This window comes from Aptenodytes forsteri, unplaced genomic scaffold (genome assembly GCF_000699145.1).
Source record: "Aptenodytes forsteri isolate BGI_AS27 unplaced genomic scaffold, ASM69914v1 Scaffold1, whole genome shotgun sequence".
Lineage (NCBI taxonomy): Eukaryota > Metazoa > Chordata > Aves > Sphenisciformes > Spheniscidae > Aptenodytes > Aptenodytes forsteri.
Window position 1 is genome coordinate 2514242 of NW_008795035.1, and position 23514 is coordinate 2537755.

General features: G+C 35.9%; 2 protein-coding genes across 3 annotated transcripts in view; one reads left to right on the top strand and one right to left on the bottom strand.

Annotated features, from left to right (window-relative positions):
* SLC24A5 (solute carrier family 24 member 5) overlaps positions 1-5479 on the top strand; it is an 8461-nt gene extending 2982 nt beyond the window's left edge. Inside the window, exons 5-8 of the mRNA XM_009276489.1 lie at positions 88-371; positions 1123-1329; positions 4476-4577; positions 5139-5479. Of these exons, the coding sequence (XP_009274764.1) occupies positions 88-371; positions 1123-1329; positions 4476-4577; positions 5139-5461 (916 nt within the window). The 3' untranslated portion in view covers positions 5462-5479. The remainder of the gene's footprint in view (positions 1-87; positions 372-1122; positions 1330-4475; positions 4578-5138) is intronic.
* MYEF2 (myelin expression factor 2) lies at positions 4284-20229 on the bottom strand. 2 transcript variants are annotated; one of them, XM_019471342.1, is made up of 16 exons: positions 20006-20229; positions 18749-18801; positions 17471-17478; positions 17281-17374; positions 16227-16418; positions 15396-15549; positions 14930-14979; positions 14782-14845; positions 14530-14631; positions 14279-14329; positions 14135-14203; positions 13751-13849; positions 9780-9851; positions 8362-8570; positions 8200-8251; positions 4284-6346 (listed from the first exon to the last, which is right to left on the bottom strand). In XM_019471342.1, the coding sequence occupies exons 1-16, from the start codon at positions 20043-20045 to the stop codon at positions 6183-6185; spliced, it is 1473 nt and encodes a 490-aa protein (XP_019326887.1). In that variant the 5' UTR covers positions 20046-20229; the 3' UTR covers positions 4284-6182. The 2 variants fall into 2 exon arrangements, with proteins under 2 accessions (XP_019326887.1, XP_019326888.1); XM_019471343.1 differs by having other exon boundaries at positions 5814-6346; positions 14135-14176; positions 20006-20126.
* Between the last annotated feature and the right edge of the window lie 3285 nt (positions 20230-23514).

Consider the following 23514-nt stretch of genomic DNA (forward strand, 5'->3'; position numbering starts at 1 on the left):
CCGTTTCCTTACACCAGCCATTTTAACGAGTTAAAGAGTCGGGTTTCTTTAGGTTACATGTTATGTAAAACCTATTTTTCATTCTAGGTATGAAAGCGCATCCTTATTATTGATATACGGGTGTTATATTCTGGTACTGTGTTTTGACATTAAAATCAACCAATACCTCATGAAAAAGTTCAGTCCCTGCTGTACGTGTTTTACAAAAGCTATGGAAGAGAATGCTGAGCAGCAGCCACTGGTTGGATGGAGGGAAGAGAGTGGACCTCTAATTCGTCAACAGTCAAGAACAGACAGCGGAATTTTTCAAGATGAGCTGGATTACTCTCAACTTTCAAAAAGCATGCATGGGCTTGATGAAATCTCTGAAGGTATAAGTATTATTACAGTTGTCTCTAGCACTCTGCATGCCCATCTGCGTCAGTTCTAATAAAGAGTAGATTCCGAGATAATTATTAAGATTTTGTTCACAAAAGAACTCCAGCATAGTATTTAGGTAAATCATTATTCTTCCCTGGAATATAACATTAAGCAAAATCAGAGTGGTGGTATTTATATGAAGTTAGTTGCTAGAGGAATGCTAGGGTAGTTGCTCATTTGTGTCATACTCTAACAGCAGACTTCCATCAGTCTTTGCTGTGCACATTTGAAACTTCCCAGCAACACTGCTTGTAAAATGCAGTATCAGCTGAAAGACAGACTGGTACTGTACTAATGTATACTGTTTTCCTATGCAAATGGCAGGTTCATAGCTCAAAATGTGCATTATATCAGAAATAAAGGAATAGCTATGATGTGGCCACAGATCATCAGTTTCCTCTTCACTTAGACAAAAACCAGCAGTTGGTACTTACTCTTGGTTAACGTTTTGTGTAAACCTTTATAGAAAAGTTCATTTTTCATCCACCTTAGTTCTCTCCTAGTGATGTGGTAATAAAGAACATTTGATTTCAGAGATTTGTCCAGTGTGATGTAGGTACAGGGTAAGACTACAGCTAGAACTCGAGGAAGTATTTTTTACCTTTTTTCAGTATTCTCACAAGTAGAGGCCAGCAATATGACTGTACGCTACGGATTCAAGCTTAATGCTACAATTTAAAATAGTTACTTTTTCTTCAACAGATCATCCAAGTGTCTTCACTGTGCCTGAAGCAGATATGAAGAGAATTTTGTGGGTGTTATCCCTTCCTATTATTACACTACTCTACTTGACTATACCAGATTGCAGAAGACAGTTTTGGAGGAACTGGTTCATGGTGACATTTTTAATTTCAGCAGCATGGATTTCTGCAATAACTTACGTTCTTGTATGGATGATAACAATAGCAGGTAGGTACCTAAAGTGCTGCCGCTATACAGAATCAACCAATCGAGAATCACTGAAAAAACAGTTTTCTCCCTGTGAAGTTTTCCTTTCCGCAATTAACAGTTTAGCAACACATACTTTGCTGTAAAAAAACCCAACAAACAAAACCAAAACCTTATGCTTGACTGCTTAGTTTGCCACCTTCTTCCATCTAATGAAAACCACTTCAGAGTTTAGCTGCTTCAGACTGCTTACTATCACACGAATGAGAATTTGTTTACATAGCTACAAAAACCAGCCTGTATTTGAGAGACAGTTTCATTAAACTGTCTAAAAAAGAGACAGTTTCATGAAATGAAACAATTAGATACACAGCAATAAACTCGTCAAGCTGAAGTCTGACAAACATGGATTCCACCAAGACTGGAATTAAAGGTTCAGGGTTCTGTAAAAGATCCATTATTTCTATACCTGTATTTTTTGTGAACACTATAGTAAGAGATTCAGCATTAAATCAACTGCCAAAAAACCCTCCCAAATTTTTGTACTATTTTATTTCAACTATAGCATCATGTGTTTATTAAACATTCCTGGTGTGTGTGTATGTATACCTCTTACAAATCTGCATCATAAAGTGAAGCAGTAAAAGAATTGCATTTAAGTGAGAGAAGGGGTAAGAATTTGTAAAAACATTCTCTTAAAAATATCTTAAGGTATTAAAGGTCTCCTCATTTCACTGTTTCTCCGGTCAGCTTGAGAAAAATCCAGGTTTTAATTATAAGAACAAGCAGAAAACAAATCTCTAAACAAGAAAGAAACGTTACAAAGCTTGCCATTTCCACATTATAGCTCACTAATCCTACTCAAGCATTCTGCTAGTTCAGCATCCTAAACTTGTTTTCAACTTAAGTTCAATGAATAACTCCTTGTTCAGTGCAGAAACAGACCTACACATTTGGTAAACCTTTGAGAAATTACTAGTCGATCGCTGGATATAACACCCACCAGGTTCACTCCTTGGTCAAATAATTTTCCACTTGTACCTAAAAGAGCAAGGGTTTACTGTCTGAATGCTAGACGCCTTTGAAACAGGATTCAGATGAAAGTTATTGCTGTTCTACTAGACAATGCACTAATTCATAGGAAAGCAGGTACACTGGAGATTGAAACAGTGTATTAGTGTTAGTCCACTTTGAAGAGTCATCACAAGCAGTACTGGGGTCTTTGGCCCACTACTTCTAGGTCAAATATGTTCTATTTACACGTTAAAACGTTAAAAATTACACACACATTATATTCAAGTCCAGGTTCTTTCATAAAGGGTGACTCAAAGATTCTATCTTTGCATAAGCAGCCTATCAGAATGTCACAAAGGTATCATAGCTGGGGACTAAATTTTGATGGTCAAGAACAAACCTAACTCAGTACACCTTTTTGTTGCTAGCAAAGAAAATTTGACTACTTATAGCAAGATATTGCTACTGATACACAAAATTAACTAAAGGCTAGAAAAATAAGACCATTCTCTCTTTATGGTCAGTTGCCAGAAAAAACCCTACATATTAAATAGCACATAAATCTATCTAATAAAAAGAAAAATTAGATTCACCTGAGTTTAGATTCTATCTTACAACCTTCAGAGGGCTAGAAGCTACTGTTGGGTACAAAAGGCTGGTTCATTCATGTTTCACCTTGGTTTGCTTGGCATGAACCATTATTTTCCAGCCTGGATGGTTTATAAATGCTGATCTTGTTGGTCCCTCATCCTACAAATCTCTTATATCTAATAAAAAGAAAAATTAGATTCACCTGAGTTTAGATTCTATCTTACAACCTTCAGAGGGCTAGAAGCTACTGTTGGGTACAAAAGGCTGGTTCATTCATGTTTCACCTTGGTTTGCTTGGCATGAACCATTATTTTCCAGCCTGGATGGTTTATAAATGCTGATCTTGTTGGTCCCTCATCCTACAAATCTCTTACATTAGGAGTGATGGAAGAATAAATACCAGTACGAATTCTGCAACAGATCACGTTAGCCCCTCTGAACCAACAAATAGTTACAAACAAAAATTTACTGGGCTGATCGAGACTAAGCTGGTATGTGCTAGGCAAGCGTTGCTGACCTAGCTTACAGAGTACTGCCTCGTATTTTAAGAAAACTGTTCTTATTAGTGTCCAAATATTGCAAGTAAGAATTCAGATTTCAACCAAAAAAAAATTAAGATACTTTTTAGTGAACAAAAAAGTTTCAGAAAAACTAATTACTTAATAGCTCGAATAGAGGTATCATACTTCAGCATATTGATGTTTGTGAATGGTGCAACTGCTAAAACAGGTTTGAAGATCTGAATCCCTGTATTTAAGTGAGAAATTAATATGCTTACAGGACACGTGGGGGCTAAAAAAACAGTGGGGAAAAATAAGCTGCTCTTTTAATAACAAGTTAAACTTTTTACTTGATTTAAACCAGTATTTACCTAAAGAAACTCACACTTCTAAAGGATTACTTGCACTTAGCAGTCATAGAAAAATTCTGCATTTTGATTATTCCAAATCCAACAAAAGAACTTTCTAACTGGAGTGAAATGGTAAAGCCACGTAGTTGAGACAGTATTGTAGTAATGATCTTAATGACCCTCCTCCCCAAGAAAATTCATGTGCTTTTTCTTCCTCCCCCCTTTAAGGAGTGGGTGATTATAAGAGTTATTGCTTCATGGGACTTTTGAGCACTAACGATGAGATGCCCAAAACCAAAGACGACTATTATATTTTCCAGAAATTGAGGGGAAAAAAAAAAAAAGTAGTAAGTTGTTAGATATTTAAACTTCTACTGTATCTGAAAGAAAAAAATCGTAATTGGTATCGTCTTGACCACTGGAGACATTCCACTCGGGTCTTTGAGAAACTTGTTAAGATGGTTACTATACTACAATTCGTTTTTATTTGATTGAAGAACAAGGACAGGATGATATTTCTTTGTTGTTGTTCTTGTTTTTAACTACTTCATGGCTCAGTCACTTCATATTTAGTCAAGTTAACTGACAGATTCCTTTTGAAATTATTGTATGATTACTAATCTTTTCTCCAGCAAAGTCCAAAGCAATTTCTTTGGATGAAACTTCAACTAAAAACATACTTGCATTTTCTACCATTATTTATCAACTGCAGGTGAAACACTGGGAATTCCAGAGTCAGTAATGGGTCTCACATTACTAGCAGCAGGAACAAGTGTACCAGATACAGTTGCAAGTGTGCTGGTGGCTCGAAAAGGTAAAGATTTTAGTATTCAGGCTCATTCCAATGGATGTTTTTAAAAGGTACTATGAAAAAAAGAATTCTAGTCAGTATTTCCAGAAATTCAAGGAGTAACTTCAAAATTTTTGCTCCAGATTCTAGAGCTTAAGTTTACTAATAATAAATAAATAGCTTACCTGAAGAAGCTGTGGCTCAGACATGTAAAAACCTCTCAGAGTATCTCAGAGAAGTATTCTAGATTGGTTTGATTTGTTGTTGATCAAGTGTTACCAGTTTTACTGCAAAACACAACTGTAGGTCTTGGTATTTTGAACATGGCTGGATTTTATAATAGCCTGTCTAGCTTATTTTAAGTGCAACTGTGCAGATGCTGGTGATTTAGGGAGACTTTTTTTTTTTTTATGTTTGTGGTACCAAAACCATGTTCTGTAGAATCATGACTATAGTTCTTTCAATGAAAAGTCTGAAAAGGGTACTCCGTGAGAAATTGAGGGCTGACAGTCTGTTCCTCCAAAACAGTTTGGCAATTTCATACAATACAATTAAGCAGACTTGCTTGTATTTCTTCTTTTACAGGAAATGGAGATATGGCTATGTCTAACATTGTAGGATCCAACGTATTTGATATGCTCTGTTTGGGAATACCCTGGTTTATAAAAACTGCCTTCATAAATACATCAGGACCCATAGAAGTGAACAGCGGTGGTTTGACATACACAGCCATTTCCCTTATCTGTTCTGTTGTTTTTATTTTTCTGGCAGTTCACCTGAACGGCTGGAAAATAGATAAAAAATTGGGAGCAATTTGTCTTGTACTGTACTTAGTATTTACTATATTATCAATTTTATATGAACTCGGCATCATAGGGAATAATCCTACAAGGGTCTGTGGTAACTAGTTTTAATCAGTGATTATACTGATGAAAAAAATAAAAGCAGGAAAGAAAGATCGGTTTCTTCATTTAGTCAAAATAAAATTAAAAAAAAATGAAAACTCCCATTGGGCTCTAAATCTTATTTACAGAACTAAGTCATGTCATTAAAGTAATACTATGTAGAACAAAAACATCACAGCCTAATTGGAGCCCTTTCTTTTAAAGTCAAGAATTACAGTATGACTACAACGCACATATAAAACCAAAATTCTGAAAAAAAGACACCTAGTTTTTACATTACAATGTTGATACACGCTGGGGGGAAAAAAATAAAAATCAGAAAACACTAAACAAATCCCACTATGCAATCTTGAGATTAACAGAGAAAATGGCTTATTTTATTAAAAACAGTATAACCATTCATTTAAACTGAATGACTAGAGACACTTGGCCTAATTTTCCAAAGGCGCTGAGCATCCAAAGCTTCCACGGTCTACAGGGACCTGCAGGTGCTCAGTGCCTCTAAAAAAAACAACAAAAATCAGGCAAATTGTCTTTAAAAACCAAACATAGTAAGATTCAGTTAACAAGTATCACAGTATATTAAACACTATACTGTTAAAGGCTGGTGGGATTTAAAAGTTCCTTTTTACAGCTTTTTGTAAGCATACAATGTTACTAAAAATGACTTACTAGGATAGAGAAGCTAAACAGACATAGGAATGTTCCTGAACACAGTTTTAAATTATGCATTGCGATCCAAGCGTACATCAATTTCTCTGCCACTGATTTTTATGCCGTTCATTATCCTACAGGCCTTTTCAGCAGATTCTGGTGAGTCAAATCTGACTGTTCCACAGCCCTTTGATTTTCCATTCTCCATTTTTATTTCTGCAAACATTACATGACCTGAATAAATAAGTTAAACAGCAGTTATTTCAAGTCTTCAGTGCACTAACAAGTTAAAGAACTCATCAGAAGTGATAAAAAAGCATTTTTAAGTATAATCTAGGGGGACATATGAAATTAGCACTTTCAGACTGATGGTATATTCATTCATTCAGGGAAGGTGACAGAGATCAAAACAGCAGTGAAGAATCCAAATTAAGATCCACTGTTTCAAATCTTTCCTTCACACTAGCATAAGATGAAGCATGTCTGCGTTTGACCTCAAGTTTGAAACAGTGCCCTGTAAGGCTAAGGGAAAGTTTTCTGTTTCATTTACCGACGCTGCCAGAAGTGTGACTACTGACAGGCGTTAACTAAATTATAGTTCATTCCAGTCTACCACGTTCATCACAGCAACGTTATCAAGCAATCACACCAACCAAGCAATTTTGTAAAGAGGCTGCAGAGCAAAATTAGAGCCTTTAAAACAGTAAAGTTACCAGGTTAGGAGTGGTGGAAAAGTAGCATGCGCTATTCAATTCCTGCAGTGTTTTCTTGAGGTTGGACACTCGGCACATGAGGCAACATTTTTATGTAAATGTCTTGGTACCTCAGAGAATGTTCAAAGCCTGAAGCTAGTGAGTTTTTGCTTATGGTATGTGGTTGCACACCACTCCTGAGCCCCCAAATGCCACTAGGAACAAGAAACTTTTCTCTAATATACATAGCTTTTTATTTTCAAATATCATATAATAGAAGACTGGCCTTTCACTGAAAGAAATTGGACATATGGAGACATGGTCTTTATATTTCCTTACGATACTGGTGTGAATACAACCTGTTGTTTATATTTGTGCTTATAATTCTTAAAAACAATTCAACATAATTACTACATCTGTTAGTTCTCGAGGAGATAATTTAAAAAAAAAAAATAATTCTGAACTATCTGAAAGTTGCCCAGGCAGCTAAGACTTAAAAAAAGAGAGCGCCTGTTTCACTATATCCTCCAGCTACAAAAAAAAAATGTGAACACCTGAAAATTTTTCATAGTTGAACTGCGAGTTCTAATTCATATCAAATCTGCAAATAGCTGTATGAAGACTGTCTTAGGTATCAGTAGTATATTTCAAATTATTTGTCTTTTCTGTCTCTCTAAAATAAGAAAAGCCATCTGTAATTCAGTTAAAGCTTTCCATTCTGAAAGCGCGTTTTCAAAACAAAACAATCATATACTTCTACACCCAAGCTTAATTTTTCATTCACTTCTGTGAAAAGACAACTTTCCTGAATTAGATAAAAAGAATTACTGGATATTTGTAGCAATCCTTTATCTTACATAAAAAGGGCCTTTATTTCTTAACATAAAGGGGAAGCATTACAGCCTGCAAATATGCTAATCAGGATCATCTATTTGCATAAAAAACAATCTGCCACTTTGGCAAAATTACTAACTCCGATCTGATGCAGCACCATTTCTGGAAGTAATGCGTAACTTGGACAGGCCCAGGCCCCTGCATGCATTTGTCTCAAAATAAATGCTACATTATATACTCTGTGTTGGCCAGAGGATACATAATACCTGCTTCAAAAAAGAAAAAGCTCAAAGAGTAATTTTATTAATGGAATGGGTTAAAGTTTATAGCAGATGAGCACTCAGAGCCAACATAGCCCATACTGTACCTTGGCCTCATGTGTTATGTCATGCCTAAAAATTATTTATATAACTCAGGAAAGGTGGGGGAAGTAAGAAAGATTAGGCTAGCCAGACTCTTCTTCAGGATAAGGCAACAACCTTGTCTTCCTGTCCTTATCTAACGAACACCATATAAAACGAAGTCGATGGAGCTGAGCAGGGATAAGATTCATATACATACCACACTGACTGAATTTCTCCTTTAGTTTCTGCCAGGTCAAGTCAAAAGGAAGCTAGAATAAAAAAGCATTATTAATAACAAAATTTCACAAAGAGAAAAAGAGCATGTAATCAAACATGCACACAAAATAAGCTCATGGTTTCTATGTATTCAAATGCTTACATTTCTCACAAATATCTGGTTGCCTTTAGAGCCTAATCTCTCTCTCATGCCACTTCCCATTGGGCCAGGCACAAATCCTCGATCGATATCGATGTTCCTGTCCAGGCCTCCACCCATAGCTGGTCCCATTCGATCAAAACCAGAACTCATCCGATCCATCCCCATTCCCATTCCTCCAGCCATACTGTTCATACCACCCATTCCACCACCTACACAGAGAAGGAAAAGGAGGATAAAATAAAAAAATCTCTTTTTAGTAATAAATGCACAAGTATTTTGAAAAAAAAAAAAATTCTTTTGTGTCAGGAGAAAAATAACTTTAATAAAACTGCTGTAATACAAAACGTAACTTCATATATACACAGTGATTTATCTAGTAGCATGGCTAATATTTTAAGTCAAAGTATTAGAAGATACAAAGTGTCAGTTATAAAATAAAAGTAAAAGACAAACTGCATCAAGCGATTAGTCACACAATCTAATGTAGTAAAATGTTGAATACAAGTAAAGAATTAAGATTTAAAGTCTGTCTAGTTTAATTAATAAAAATCTGATACCCTGCACCAAAAAGAGACCAAGTAAATAACTGTGACAATGTCAAGATACAGGTAATTTGACCATATACACTATCGTTAATTTTGCTTCCTGCAGTCACATTCAGCTTTACTTAAAGCAGCCACACTTAATGACACAATCTTCTAGAGAAAGTGTATTTCGCAGAGAACAGATGTTACTGCAAGTACTGTGAAGAGCATGGACTTTCCTATGATACATGCAATGAAATATATTCATGTATACTACATAAAGAACTAAGATCAAAGGCATTCAAATATCCTATTATAATCTTCCTGGATTCATAATTAAAAATTAATGTAAAGCAAAACTATCAAGATCATTCATGAGGGACCTTCTCTTTAGGCCTTACGCCTCTCGAGATTGCCACTAGCAAGATTTCAGTTTCTCATCTGCTCTAGCTTGAGGAACTCAGACATTTGCTGCAATACAAACTCAGTATGGGAGCTTTGCACAAATCGAGTGACAATCTGAAATTTAAGGCTGATTTTTTATTTCAATGATGAGAGATTACTGAAGTTCAGCTTCATGAAGTTCACACAAATAACTCTGTCTTTTTTTCTGAAACACTTTACTTGAATCACTTCTCCCTCCAAACCAGAAGTTAAAAACTTTTCAAAACTAAGATTAAGAGAAAGACTGTATTAGCAAGTTTTCCTCTGAACTTTTACCTCAACAGAACAGCTTTAAAAACTATTAGACTTGCAGTCACATGCAACAGAATTCTACTTCTTCCAACACTGGCAAGACACTGCACTACAACAAAATCCTCCGATACAATTACACGTACACCATATCATTACATTGCCTATGCATTTACATTCTATTGAAACAAGTTAACCTACTCATTCCAGATCTTACTGGGCCCATGCTAGGCGCTCCCATTCCTCCTGCAAAAACACCAATCATTGCACCACCTAAACAGAAAAAAATAATAGAGTGACATACGCTGAAACCACCAGTTAGTGACAACAACAAAGCACACGCTGATGAAGTGCACTGATCTCAATGTTACCTGGCAATTCTTTTCTACAGAACACTTTAACCTGTGCCTTTATTACTCAAACTGAATAGGAAACATCTAGTAAGTAACATTAATTCCTCCTTCTCTATTATGGGATTTAAGCTACTCTGATTTCTTTTTAGCTTTTCTCCCCTCTGACAGTCTGCCAGCAGCACAAACATCTTAAAACTAAATGAGCCATTTCCCACATTGGGAAGAACAGCCTCAAAACTGAAGAAGGTGCATCTTATTTGAACTTCATAGTACAGAAATGCCCTAGTTTCTCCCATTTTTAAGAAACCTGTGCAAAAGCTAGGAGCAGCTCTCCCAATGTCTTTTTTTACTGCACATGAAGAGTGAATTGATGGAATTTGGTGGGAAAAAAGGGAGAAAGGGAATCGATACTTAATAAAAGCTATTTGGCAGAACCATGGAATCTCCAGAACGGTATCAGAGACTGATTCTAGAGGGGGGTAAAACCAGTTCTTTTCATTGAAGTGCTAATATTCAGGAAAGTAATCCCAAGGGAGCTTCTAGAATTGTAGAAACTCAGAAGAACTACATTCCTGTCACTGCAGAACAGAACGGAACTGTCAGCTGCATTTTTCTTGCTGGATTTTCATACCTAAAAAGAAACAGCTCAGTTTTTATTTATGGCAAAATAGATCAATAACTGTTGTCTTCAGGCTAGACACCATTGTTTTAATATCTAAAAAAGATCACTGCTGAGTCTTCCATTAGATTCGTCTTCTCCACAGTTCAAAACAGCAACAATTGTTTGCTACCAGTCTCTTGTGGGAAATATTTGTCTCCTCTCAGACAACATGCTGTCACAGCCACACCAAGACCTCAAAAAAATATGGACTAGCCTGTTTAAAAAAAACTACTGGTTTTCAACACCAGCAAGATTACTCCCAGTACTTCAACCAACAGTTTGCATATGAGGAAGATCTTAATACTTATTCATTAGGCCAGAGAGGGTCTTGCAATGAAACACCAAGTCAAATTTTGAGATTTCTGTCAACATGACTGGTTTTTGCCCTTAAATAGCCCTTAAATAGCATTGTGAAGACAAAAAAAAAATCCCCACTTTTCCAGAGCTAGAAAACCTTAGTTGTTTGTGAGTGCATCCCAGTTACACCCTCTCTCTTTTAAAAGGAAAAGAAGAAAAAAAAAAAAAGTCTTCCCAACAGTCTAAGATGCACTTAAAAAAAAACCCCAACCAACCAAAAAAAACCAAACACACACAACCTGAAAGCTCAAATAATCCTAATAAGCAAGATTTCAGCTGTTTCTGACCTTAGAAACATCCTTTACCCGTACTTTTTGCCCCACTGGCTTTTCACCAACAAAAAATTATATGCTCGGAGATGCTCTATGACACAACCTTTGATTTTTTGGATAGTTCAAAATTTTGGCAATTTAAATGGCAACTCCAAGGATTCTGCTGCAAATCAAACATCCTCATTTTCACTAATTGATGCCATAGCCCAATCAAACGCTGTCTTAAGTTGCCCTCCTTGAAACTGGCAGGGTACTAAAGCCAAATGTACTCAGAGCATTTCCTTTTAAGATAACATTAACCTAAATATTGTAATAGGAGTACACTAGGGTCTTCCCTGACTAAACACGGTATCTATTAACTATTGTATTTGTAAATCCCTAGAATTTCCTTCCATTATCTAAGGATAAGTTGGGAAACTCTTATCTTGGTTCTCGGAACAGTATTTAAATGGTAAGGTTGCTGAGAGGTTGTAAGTTGAAGCTTGCTGGATCTACTGAATGAATGACTCCCACATCAGTTTCTCACAGTGGCCATGTTCATGCATTTCAAAACCAACGTGTGTTACCAGAAGACTCAGAAGTCTATTGCGTGCACGAACGTTTATAACTGAAGTGGCTTTGGATTTGCACTCAGGAAACAGATGTTTATCCTATGTTGCAAGTAGACAGAGTGAAAGCATACACTTGATTTCTAAGACATTAATTCCAAGACATTGACTAACTCAACTGACAAGCTTATTACATTCTTATCACTTCTACACAATTACCAGTGCTCCAAGAGAAGCACACAAGAGTTACCCTTTGTTATGACTTGCCCAAATTAAAAAAAAAAAGGGAAAGAAAAAAAAAAAAAAAAAGGGAAAAAAAAAAAAAAAAAAGGGAAAGAAAAAAAAAAAAAAAAAGGGAAAGAAAAAAAAAAAAAAAAAGGGAAAAAAAAAAAAAAAAAGGGAAAAAAAAAAAAAAAAAGGGAAAAAAAAAAAAAAAAAGGGAAAGAAAAAAAAAAAAAAAAAGGGAAAGAAAAAAAAAAAAAAAAAGGGAAAAAAAAAAAAAAAAAGGGAAAGAAAAAAAAAAAAAAAAAAAAAGGGAAAAAAAAAAAAAAAAAAGGGAAAAAAAAAAAAAAAAAAAGGGAAAGAAAAAAAAAAAAAAAAAGGGAAAAAAAAAAAAAAAAAAAGGGAAAAAAAAAAAAAAAAAAGGGAAAAAAAAAAAAAAAAAGGGAAAGAAAAAAAAAAAAAAAAAAAAGGGAAAGAAAAAAAAAAAAAAAAAAGGGAAAAAAAAAAAAAAAAAAAAGGGAAAAAAAAAAAAAAAAAGGGAAAGAAAAAAAAAAAAAAAAAGGGAAAAAAAAAAAAAAAAAAGGGAAAAAAAAAAAAAAAAAGGGAAAGAAAAAAAAAAAAAAAAAAAAAGGGAAAAAAAAAAAAAAAAAGGGAAAGAAAAAAAAAAAAAAAAAGGGAAAAAAAAAAAAAAAAAAAGGGAAAAAAAAAAAAAAAAAAAAGGGAAAGAAAAAAAAAAAAAAAAAAGGGAAAAAAAAAAAAAAAAAGGGAAAAAAAAAAAAAAAAAGGGAAAAAAAAAAAAAAAAAAAGGGAAAGAAAAAAAAAAAAAAAAAGGGAAAGAAAAAAAAAAAAAAAAAAAGGGAAAGAAAAAAAAAAAAAAAAAAGGGAAAAAAAAAAAAAAAAAGGGAAAGAAAAAAAAAAAAAAAAAAGGGAAAAAAAAAAAAAAAAAATCCACTTTTAGACCAGATGATTTTAGACCAGATGAACCTTATGCTCTTAGCAGCTCTTCTCTTTCACAGTGGGGAATTAAGGGAGGGGGAAAGGGAGAAAAAAGGGAAGGAGGGGGAAGAAAACCTGTCTCCTGTAACGCATCCATCCAGGTAACAGTATAGTAACAAAGTGCAAGAAGTCTCTACTGTTAAGCACTTCCAGGCCTCTTAAGACAAAAGAGTATCTCATTTGAGGGAACCCAAAGGTAACAAAATGAACTCTCTGTCAACAAGACATCATCTATAAACAAAACAAAGCTGGCCCAGTTACAGAAGAGGCCAATAAATCCCATTCTGAGCTGCTTGAGCTCAGAAGGCAGGAAGAAAACAGAGGGCACCAAAATTCACCGTTCCTATCCAATGCTACCTGATTTGCAGTAAAAAACAATCTTCCAGCATGCGTTTGCAAAAGCAGGCTCCTGGAAGTTACAAAGGTGGCACATGGGCAGCTTGCTCAGGATTACCAGAAGGATATACTTTAACACCCAAAAGACTTAATACCTCACAAAGTTAACAGTATGAAGCTAAATGCTTTCCTCAAATCACTATTTTGTTTACATTTTACAAATGGAAAAACACCCCCACACTTTAACCTGCGTCCTAAGCGATGGCTATCATGAACACTCAGATTACATCCTTATAATGATGACTGGGGGAGAGGGGACAGAGGAAGATGACCAAATGAAACCAGGTCTCTTCTTGATTTTTCTTCTAGTAAAACTCTTCCAATACTATGTTGCAATTTGCCACGGGAAATTTAACAGTAACCATACCCATCCTTCCAAAAGAATCTCCAAAACCACGGTTCAATGCCATGTCACTACGACCGAAATCTCTGTCCATGTTTCCTCCCATTCCACCACGGAACATTTCTGTAAAGAACAAAGCAAAAAACAGAAATATTCTGTTATATACATCTAAGCTGATGTGCATACAACACTTGTTTCACAGCTGCTTGTTTAAATAGAAGTGGGTTTAATGCACAAGTCAGAGGCACCTATTAAATATTTAGCTCCCATGCCAGTTCCTACGCCTCCACTCATGCCACTGACTGTATTTCTTTCGAACTCATCTACATTACCCATCCCCAAAGGAAGGGCTTTTAATAAAACAAATATTAGCAAACTAATACGTGTACAGGAACAGTGTTTACCTACCTCCCATTCGGCTGACTCCAAATCCTCCCATATTAGGCATTCCTTCCATTCCCCGAAATCCAGCAAGTCCTGTAAAATAAGGAAGACTGTTTTCTATACAATATTAAAAAAAACACTTAATGCAAAGAACTTCACTGCACGTACCGCCTCCCATTCTATTCATTCCGCCAAATCCTGGACCATCTATTCCCATACCTTTAAACCAAAAAGACAAACACCATTTAGAAAACAGGTAAGATCCTAACGGATTTTAAAAAATGCAGCGACAGTTAACATCTCAAAAGCACACTACACAAGGCTTGCTTTGTCAAGAGTATGTCATTCTTCCAAACACAGAAATGACAATTTTAAACTTAAAGCTCTGTAAAACTTAAAAATTAAGAACACAGATTTACCTCCTGGACCCATGCTCCCCATTCCACCACCCATGCTCAATTGTGTTGCACTGATGGGCTGCCCACCTGGTCCAAGTCCCATACCAATGCCACCAAGACCACCTTGAAAACAAAAATAAGTATCACCAGAAGAAAGATTTTCTTCTGTATCATAAACAGACCACAGTAAGCAAAAGTACTACTAAACTGTTCCAAGACACTGTATCAACGTATATTAAGTGCAAGGAGTAGAAAACGGAGTGTGCAACTCACGAGGTAATTGTGAAGTTTTGCTGTCCGCAACACGGAAATCTTCATGAGGAATTGATTTGTCATCCTGATAAAAAACAAGGATGTTACGCTATGATCCTTCCAATGTTTTGGCAGACATGCAAGGTAGAAAGAAATGTAAGCAACTTACCATTTTTACATGCATGGGTCTATCAAACAGGAATTGTCCATTGAACATAGCTGAAGAAATGCAAGTCAAGGAATCTAACTACAGAATTTAACTATTTCAGAAGAATCACTGTAAAAACTTATTTTATTTCTGCACCATTTTTAGGAGTCTTATCTTTCCTTACCTAATCTTTAGAATACCAATTCAAAGGCCAGTAGAGACTATACAAGCTGTTAGGTACGTAAAAGTTAGTTTCACACATGTCACATTCCCACATATTTTAAGCTTGTTCAACATCATCAGGAACACCTTTTTAGACTCTAGCAGTAAACTCAGTCACTATTAAAAATGTAATCTGCACAGTATTACACTCTAGTCCCTATATACTAGCTACAAGGCAAATAAGCACCATTTGCAAAACTACGCTATCAGAAGCCATTAAAGACTAATCCGCATTTGATCAATTATTTTTCAAAACCAAGGATACATATTGCTTGAACAGCTTCAATTGCTTGTTCAAAGGTAACCGTTCCCATCCCTCGACTCTTGCCATCCTTATCTTCTTTGATGTCTGCACGCTTTACAGTTCCAGCAATGCTGAACACCTCCTTCAGTTTCTTCCAGCCAACTTTAAAGTCAAGCTTACACACAGAAATACATTAGTGATTTCAGTGCACATTTCTGTTCTGCCATTGCATTTGAAGAGATTTTCTGCATTGTTGTAACTCTTCAGCTTCACAAAATGCCTAATATATGTAAATAGCCAGGATTTTGTAATATACACACACTGCAACCAAGTCCAAAAATGTCAACTAAAAGCAACAATTTAGACTACATATATGTATTTTACTTTAATTAACATACTAACATTGAGAAATGGATGGGTTCTTGTCAAGAGCAGCTGTACTCCCACAAGTCCCCTTGCAGACATAGTAGTCTTCTGTGCAAATAAAGAACTTATGAAAGCAAGCACCTCCAACAAATATAACAGTTTAAGTTAGTCTAAAGTAACTACCAAGATAAACTGAAGTATATATTTAATTAAAGAGAAGTGCAATTGTAAATAGATAGTGAAAAGATGTATATTTTTTCAAATCAACAGATGACTGTGCGATAATTAAAAGCACGTCAGCCTCAAGAGTTTAACGTATCTTTCATGTCCAAAATCTGAATATATATCCAGCGTTTTTAGTTTAATATACTAATTGTGAACTAACACTTCCAATTTCCTCTTTATATCAAAACTGAGTTATGCAGGAACATAAGATGTTTTACAAAGATCAAATATTACAGTTATAAAATACAGTTTTAAACTTACATTAGCAACAAAAATAGTGGACCCAAGCCTGCCTGCCTGCAAGTTACTGATAACCTCAGGAGGAATGTTTGGATTATTGAGAATAGAAGGTGGTAAATTCATTATTCCAGGTGCCACATCAGGTCCATGTCCTCCTGGAAACTGTCCTCCTACACGCTGTAATGCCCTACGAGCATGTTCACCTTCAGGATCCTGAAACATGGGCAAAAATAAAGCCAACTTAATCATCAATAAGAGGACTGGCAACAAACAAAAAGGTACTATTTGAAATTCTACATAAACCCATCAAAATTATCAACTAATATCCTTGTCCATGTCAGAGGGATCAAGAACTGAATTAGCATGGAGACCTAATTCCCTCACCTCTAGAGGTGGGTCCTTTCAGATGAGGGTTGAGGCATATTGGCAAAGCACTTGTTGAGGAAGCGTGCACTGCCACTTCACATGCTGTACCTAGCCTATGGACAAGTAGAAAAGATTTCAATCTAAAGGACTGTCAGTCTAGCACCTTCTTCCAAGAACTGAATTAATTTAATTAGGTTTTTTTTAATTAGTTATTAATACCATTATTAAAGTTGTAACAGGACAAAAAGAACTGCATCAGACACTGTCATATACTACAACACTACAATAGAAACGTTGACATTAATTCCACTTTCCAGTCAGCACAAGTTCTCTACTTCCAGCTCCATTTTTGCACATATGTAGTAGTCTGAGACTCAGCTCGTTCTGCGTCATATTTTGAAGCAGGTAAGCAATGTAAACATAGAATCATTTAGGTTGGAAAAGACCTGATGACACTAAGGTAAGAATATGAAGTTTAAAGAAAAACAGTATTAGGTTATTTTGACTTTAGGGCACACTTCTTGTCAGTTCACTTGGCATAACAGTAAGACCTTCTGCAAGCCAACAGGCACTTTAGCCCATTAAGAAAATGTCATAAAAAAATTAAACTGGAAATTACACGGCTAAGATGCTCAAAACACTGCATCGTCATCTCAGTAGTTACAGTATCTTCACCATTTCAAATTAAAAACAACAGCAATAACCATACCTCTTTAATATTCAGGGGTCTTCCACTAAGATCATATTTGTTCATAGTTTCTAACGCTTTCTTAACAAATTCTTCATCTTTGAATTCAACCACACTTCGAGGGAACAAAACAAATAAAGTTTAAAATGTTAACATTAACAGAATGTTTGGATAGTAGTGTGTTTCTACACATATAGAAGAAGAAACTTACCCACAACCCTACATCCATGATGATTTGTCATCATATGTAAAGAGAAAAAAAAAAAAGTCAGTCAGCACATGTGATAGAGCATTTAAGATTCCAGTTAAAGATCCCAGCTCACTGTTAAACGACTATTCAAGTTATTTTCAGCTTCAAAATCCATAATACATGCCCTTTACTGGTAGCCAAGCTGAATTTCTCCTACTTTCTCAACATACATACCTTTCAAAAGCAAGAGAATACATTATCTTTTATTCTCTTTGAGCCAAACCAGAATTGGAAAAATGCCACACAGATCCATGTAAGGACAACTGGGGAGAGGAGGTGGGGGGGAAAAGGGTGGAAAGAAAAAAAACCCAAAAACATAACCAAAAACCAATCAAGACACTCATCGTGTCATTAAAAGCTGCCCACTGACTACAAAATTCAAATCTACCTACATCAAGTATACCAGTACAATGAACAAGGAGTCTGCATACCTCTTCAGTATTACTAGCATAATTGAGAAATTACTTTGTAAGAAGATAACCTTATTGACTGCACCAGAATCCTTCTAATAAAGCAAAGAGTTGAGGATTGCTTTAAGTAAAGCAAAGCTGACAGCATGTTTTAGTTTTAACAAGCATTAAAGAAAGTCATTTACAACAATTGATACAACCTCAGTTAAGACTCAAACCTGCATTTCTCATGTTCTCGCTGCAGGTTCGGAGCTACTATTGGCCAGACTTTTGACTATTTTTAAGAAGACAAAGGAGCTTTAACAATCTTCACTCTTAGTGCCTCATTGCTGGCACTCTGTTGGCTACCAACCATCCTCCATCCATTTAGTTTTAAGAAAGCAAAAACATTAATCCAGTGTTTAGAGTACCAACCCTGCAAAGCTGTCAAATCAGGCACTTCAAACAGTATATTCTTAGCTAACATTTTATACTCATTGGCCCCAAGAAGAGAATACTACGCTAACAAAATTTAAATGAAATCAGTGGTTTATTGAACGTCCTTTATATGAAACAGATTTGTACCAAACCAAAGATGTTGGCTAAAAAGAAGAATTAAGTAAATGCCATTTGTTAACGTTTACAGAAGTATTTTGTCCTTTACAGCCAGCTAGTTTGAGTTGCATGAAAGTGTCAAGACTACTTCTAATACAAAATCCTCAAGGCTATCTTAATGAAAATCAGTGTAAAAATGAAACTTACTTTCCAATAACTGGTACAGGTATTATACAAAAATAAAACTGCTGAGGAACTTTTAAACCTCTAGCAGATTGTTGCCCACGGCACTTACCCTTGATTTTCCTTCAGCATCCTTAAACAGCTCCACGTATGTAACCTCACCAACTACATAAGACATACAAAGGGAAAATACCAAGAGACAATGCATTTAAACACCAGTATCTTTCTTTACTGTGCCCCTGTGCACAACTCTACAGAGAAGCACCTATTATTCACCAACAATCAAAACCAGACCAACGTACCTCCTGTCAATGGCTATATAATTTAGCTAATTTTCAGAAATATGCAGCAGCCACATTCTCAAAAGCTAAAAACAAACAACTATATTTAACCTAATTCATACTACAGATCATATTTTGGCCAGTATGATATAGTTGGTGAACAAATTCAGATATACACAGTCCCTTAACCTAACAAATGAAACGTCAACGTTCACTGGAAAGTGTTACATTTATCATCCTACTCACAACACCTGTTTTAAGGTGACTTTCTACCTGAATGTCTTCAATCATAAGTTTGCCTTCAATAATAACCAAATTTACACATCAAATATTTCACAGCAAGCCACTCACTTTCTAAGGTAGGAAGTTTCAGTAAATAAACCAATCAAATAGTCACGTCACCTTACAACAGATACACCAGCAGTTACAGAAGGGGGGTTTTGGCATTTTTCGCAGCCTAAAAGCCAAGTGTGCTTTGCATTACTTTTGAAGAATCAAGTTTTTCAAGGAAAACACAGAACTAACTTTTTACAGAATTCATATATTAGCATTATTTTACCCCAAACTTAAAATAAAGCGTTTGGGGTAGTAAGATTACTCTATCAGAACTGCAACAATAGTAACAAGCTTTTAATACAAATCTCCAGACAAACAGTCATGGCAGTAGTGACAATGCAGACAAAGTTAATTCCACAGCCAGATTCCACCAAAGAAATACAAAACAACTTTTGAAAGACGTCCTTTATTATTCATGTTAACACGCTAAATGTGTTGCTTAAATACAATAGCCCTTAAAAAAAAAATCTACAAAGACTACAACTAGACGAAACACAATCTCTTAAAGAAGTCATGAGGTCATGCATATACTCTCTACTGTCACACTAGAATGGCAGAAGATTGTAAGCACTTCATTTACCCATCCTACCCTGCAATGCAATTGTCTCAGATGAAAGAGGGGGAAGGGAGATAGATGTACCAAGTAAAGGCCAAAAAAAAAAGTCATCAAATCTGTGTGGCTCAAAGGACATATACATTGCATTTAAGATCTACCCCTTTCTATGTGAAGTGTATTATAAGGAATAAGTTACCTTTCTCTCTCATAAGATCTTTAATAGCTTGCCATTTCATGTCATACGGGATGTTGCTAATAAAAACTCTATTACGATTAATAGCCTTCTTCTCTCCAGTGCCTGCATTCTTGTCCTTTGAATAGGGATGGAATCTATTCTTGTTTCCAAGAGAAGGGATGGCCTTCGGTTTTGCAACGTACTTCTCTTTCACAGGTGCCTTCTCTTCTTTTGCTGTCTCATCATTATCCCTACATTAAAAAAAAAAAATTAGTCTTGTGTTGGATCATTAGACTATTGTACCTCCTATATATATATAGCTGTATACCTCCTATGCTATTAGAACTCCCAGGATGTCAAATGCTGCTTTTCAAATTAGGAAAAATAAATTCATGTTACCAGTCTAATTCCAAAATAAGTTGCTTTATCTAGAACAAAAAAAATAATGTTATAATAGATTTATTCACTATCGTAAGTAAAGAAAGCACGTCTTGCTACTTCAGTTACATTCCATTTCGTCTGTCAAGATTCAGCAAGATGCTACTATGAAACTACTACAAATATCAAAATACAACAACTCAGCTGAAAAATAAGCTACAGCATCCATGCTTCAGTGCTTCAATAATTTTCACATCAGACTTGGCTAAGTTATACGATATTCACCCCAGAAGTGAGAGTTTAAACAGTCTAACTTACGGAACAGCTTGATATACTTCATTCAATGTAATAATAATATATAAAAATCAACTCTAATAGGTTGTAAATCAAATTACATTTTATTTACCACATGAATAATTCTTATTCACAATTTGCGCCAGACTGCTTTAAGACTGAAATTAAAATTCAATTGAGAACAACAAATGCTCTTTCACTTTCGTTGCTTAACACTACTAGAACTTGAAAACTTGCTAAATGCATCAAAAGCAGCACGGCCAGCAGGTCGAGGGAGGTGATTCTCCCCCTCTACTCCACTCTGCTGAGACCCCAGCTGGAGCACTGCGTCCAGCTCTGGGGCCCCCAGCATAAGGAGGACATGGACCTGTTGGAGCGGGTCCAGAAGAGGGTCACAAAAATGATCAGGGGGCTGGAGCACCTCTCATGAGGACAGGCTGAGAGAGTTGGGGTTGTTCAGCCTGCAGAGGAGAAGGCTCCGGTGAGACCTTATTGCAGCCTTCCAGTACCTGAAGGGGCCTACAGGAAAGCTGGAGAGGGACTTTTTACAAGGGCACGTAGTGCTAGGACAAGGGATAATGGCTTTAAACTGAAAAAGGGTAGAATTAGATTAGATATAAGGAAAAAATTCTGCTCTATGAGGGTGGTGAGGCACTGCAACAGGTTGCCCTGAGAACCTGTGGATGCCCCATCCCTGGAAGTGTTCAAGGCCAGGCTGGACGGGGCTTTGAGCAACCTGAACTGGATGATCTTTAAGGTCCCTTCCAACCCAAACCATTCTATGATTTTATGATTCTATGAAATAGGTGTATTAAGACATGTTTTGCATCTAAGACTAATTAAGTCACCAGGTATTATCCACTAGAAACAACAACAAAATAGACTTCTGGCCCTCGGTCTTTCAAAAATTTAGCAACAGCAGCAGCTCTCCTTTTAAAATCTTATTATTTTTACATGAAAATGCAGGAAATTTGTTTCCTCTCTTTTAAAGCAGCCCAAAGCTCAACTTTGATAAAACTATACACTTTGAACAGAATTAAATGAAACATCCAAAACTCTTTAGCACTCTTGATAGTGTAACCATCACGAGGTGATTTAACATGCTAACAGAGGATCAAGGTGCCCAAATTGTTACTTTAAAAAAGGTGAACCACTGAACTGAAAGAATCGAGTGACAAAGCCACACAAATGTGATCCACTAAACAGATGCTACTTAGAGATATACATCAATGTCTAGCTCAAATCTCACTGCAGTTAATGAGAAACTTAAAAAGTACTTTTACACACACATTTATTTTAAAAAGCCAGCATTAGCCACTCGAGTTAGAACAACTACAAGGAAATGTCCTACAGGACTGTCAAAAGTGACTGATTGTGAACCCTCCTTAAATTACATCACTTTCTTTACAATTTTTCCCACATTTCAGAAGTCTTAGTTTTTATCTCATTTTGACACTTTGGAAGGTTTCTGGTGTAAAATTAGCCAAAACAGGCATTTCAGTTTTACAACCACAACGTATGGCAAGATCACTGATTTTGATTAACTGAAATGAGTATTTTCAGCTCTCTGCATAGTTATTAACAAAACAGTGAGTAAGCGGCAGTCTTGCACTCAAGAGCACACGCAAGTAGCCTTTCATGAAGCTAAACATATTATTTACTCAAGCTTGGGCACTTTTCAGGGAGGAATAAATGAAAAGAAATCCATATTCCTCCCATGACTTTTTCCCAGATTTTGAAGTACTCATATGATATGAACTTCACGGTCCTTGTGTTTACAAGTGGATTAAAAGAGGATTAGCAACTGAGAAACGTGTGGACACTCCTCCAGGCTAAGTATTTGTAAAATTTAAAACATTCAAAGTCAACAACATGTTATCTGGTTCAAGCGTCCTCCAGCTTCCCTCTGCACCATCCCTCCTCCACATCATCCTGTCTGTTGCGGCAATATAATTCTTGTGTGGCTGTGTAATGAACTGAAATGGGGAGAACAATGCAGGGAACTGGAGGGAGCTGGAGGGAAAGGGGAGGGAAAGAGCAGAGTATCAGGCTTTCCAGTCAGATCAGTTTCTTCCAATCCAGTCCCATTTGCGAATGCAAAACTCCTGCCCAATGAAACCCCTAGTAAAACCTGAGTTCTTCCTTAAGTTTTAGGATTAGAGCAATGGATTCTTTTTAGCCTTTTAAGCTCTTTCCTGCTTAAAGGATTATGAAACAGCCCCTGGATGCTCAGGAAGAGCCAGGTCTCCAAATATGGAATCCACAGGCTCTACAAGACCTGGCTGTACAAACCAGTAGAGAGCACAGAGGATACGAGTCTGGCATAAACTCTTAAATCTGGGAAACAAGACGACACTTCACTTAGTCTGGGGATCACAGCCAGTCTCCTGAAAATAGAGGATTAATTAAAAAGCAATCCTTCTTGCAAAACTCATCTGCCAAAACCAACGGGACAGTGAACAAGCTGGAGGCAGAGATCCTTCTGTGGATGTAGCTCTTACCCTCCTCCTTGAATAATAAAAATAATTTCAATCAAATAATACATTCAAAGCAACATCATGTTAGTCAGCTATAGACCACAGAAAAGACAGTCTCAGAAACTATGAATTGACATCTTCTTGGGGGAAAAACAATAGCAATTTCTACTCTTTACCTTTTGTATGAACTAATCATTTTATACATTTAAGTAATATTTGCCTGTGAAATCACTAGCAGATTTCTAGAGTTGAAAGATATGTCTATATTAATTTATTTTTTTTAAAAAAAAAAAAAAGGACATCCTCATTGATTAAGAGGAACAATTTTTACCTTTTGAAAAATAACGCCTTTGAACTTCCGTAAAGTTTTGGAAACAAAAA